This window comes from Lepidothrix coronata, unplaced genomic scaffold (assembly GCF_001604755.1).
Source record: "Lepidothrix coronata isolate B3197 unplaced genomic scaffold, Lepidothrix_coronata-1.0 Scaffold504, whole genome shotgun sequence".
Classification (NCBI taxonomy): Eukaryota; Metazoa; Chordata; class Aves; order Passeriformes; family Pipridae; genus Lepidothrix; species Lepidothrix coronata.
Window position 1 is genome coordinate 15,527 of NW_016690684.1, and position 1,215 is coordinate 16,741.

The 1,215-nt window shown below is 51.0% G+C and overlaps 1 protein-coding gene across 1 annotated transcript in view; it reads right to left on the bottom strand.

Moving 5' to 3' along the window:
• Positions 1-1,055, bottom strand: part of LOC108510144 (homeobox protein Hox-C4-like) — a 4,006-nt gene extending 2,951 nt beyond the window's left edge. The window contains 2 exon segments of the mRNA XM_017839830.1: positions 513-1,031; positions 1,034-1,055. Of these exon segments, the coding sequence (XP_017695319.1) occupies positions 513-1,031; positions 1,034-1,055 (541 nt within the window).
• Positions 1,056-1,215: the final 160 nt, after the last annotated feature.

Genomic DNA, 1,215 nt, shown 5'->3' on the forward strand with positions numbered 1-1,215 from the left:
AAAAAAAAAAAAAAAAAAAAAAAAAAAAAAGAAAAAACACACAAGGAAAATCAGCGTGGATGGAGAGAGGGTCGGGAGAGGCGACTGGAGGAGCCGGGGGAGAAGAAAAAAAAAAAAAAAAGTAATAGGCTAAATAGGTAATAAAGAACTTTGGGCAGCTCAAGAGTTTCTATTCTAATAGGAAGGGGTTTCCCTGGCTCAAAAGACTGAATTATTTATGCACCCCTCACAAAGCTTTCGGAGTTTCACACATACATAACAGCCCGAGCCACATGGCTACGGCTGCCCACAGTAGCTCGGCTATAAAATTTATGGTGGGTGTAATTACCCATTCGGAGTCGTAAATCCAGTTCAATTGTGCTAACCCAAAGGCTCTCATGGAAGGGAAGGAAATAAAAAAAAAGAGAGAGAGAGAGAGCGAGAGAGAGAGGGAGCGAGAGGCGAGAGGGGAGCGAGCATGGTGTGAAAATAAGAGAGCGGAGAGACAGGAGAGGAAAATAAAAGTTGCATACCAGTACTGACGTGGATTTTTTTCATCCAGGGATAGACTATGGGCTGTTTGGAAGCTGTGCTGGTGGGATGGTCGGGGTTTGGCTGGTTGCAGGCTGGAGGGGCTGGGGAAGGAGTGGTGGAGGAGGTGGATAGAGCAGCCTGCTCGCAGAGCTGCTGTGCTTTCTCTGAGAGGTGTTGGCCTCCTGGAGTTTGCCCGTGTCCCCTTTGGAGCGCGGCCGGGTTGCCGGGAGCCGGGAGCCCCCCGCAGCTGAACGGGCGGTCGGGGAAGGAGGGTCGTGGCACGGGGTACAGCTCCGGGTGGTGATGCTGGTAGCTGGACTCCCTGGTCCGGCTATAATATTCCGGACTGTGGTCTGGGATGTAATTATTTTGCGAATATTCCTCGCATGGAGGAAATTTCGGATCGATGTAGTTAGAGTCCATCAAATAAGAGCTCATGATCATTAATTTCTGGAGTGGAAAATAATTTTTCTCGCTTTGTCGTTTTTCTGCTCCATAAAGCCCTCCTACTAGCTGCGACCCCGTAAAGTTACTTTCACCATGTGACATCCGCGGCCAATCACACGGGCCGGCCCAGTCCCCGGATAAGGAACCAAAAGCTCTGCAAAATGTACCCAAATTGCGGGGGGGGGATGGGGATGGGGAGAGGGAAATGTGGGAGCGGGGGCGCGGGGAAGGCGCGCTCCCGGAGAGAGGAGGGGA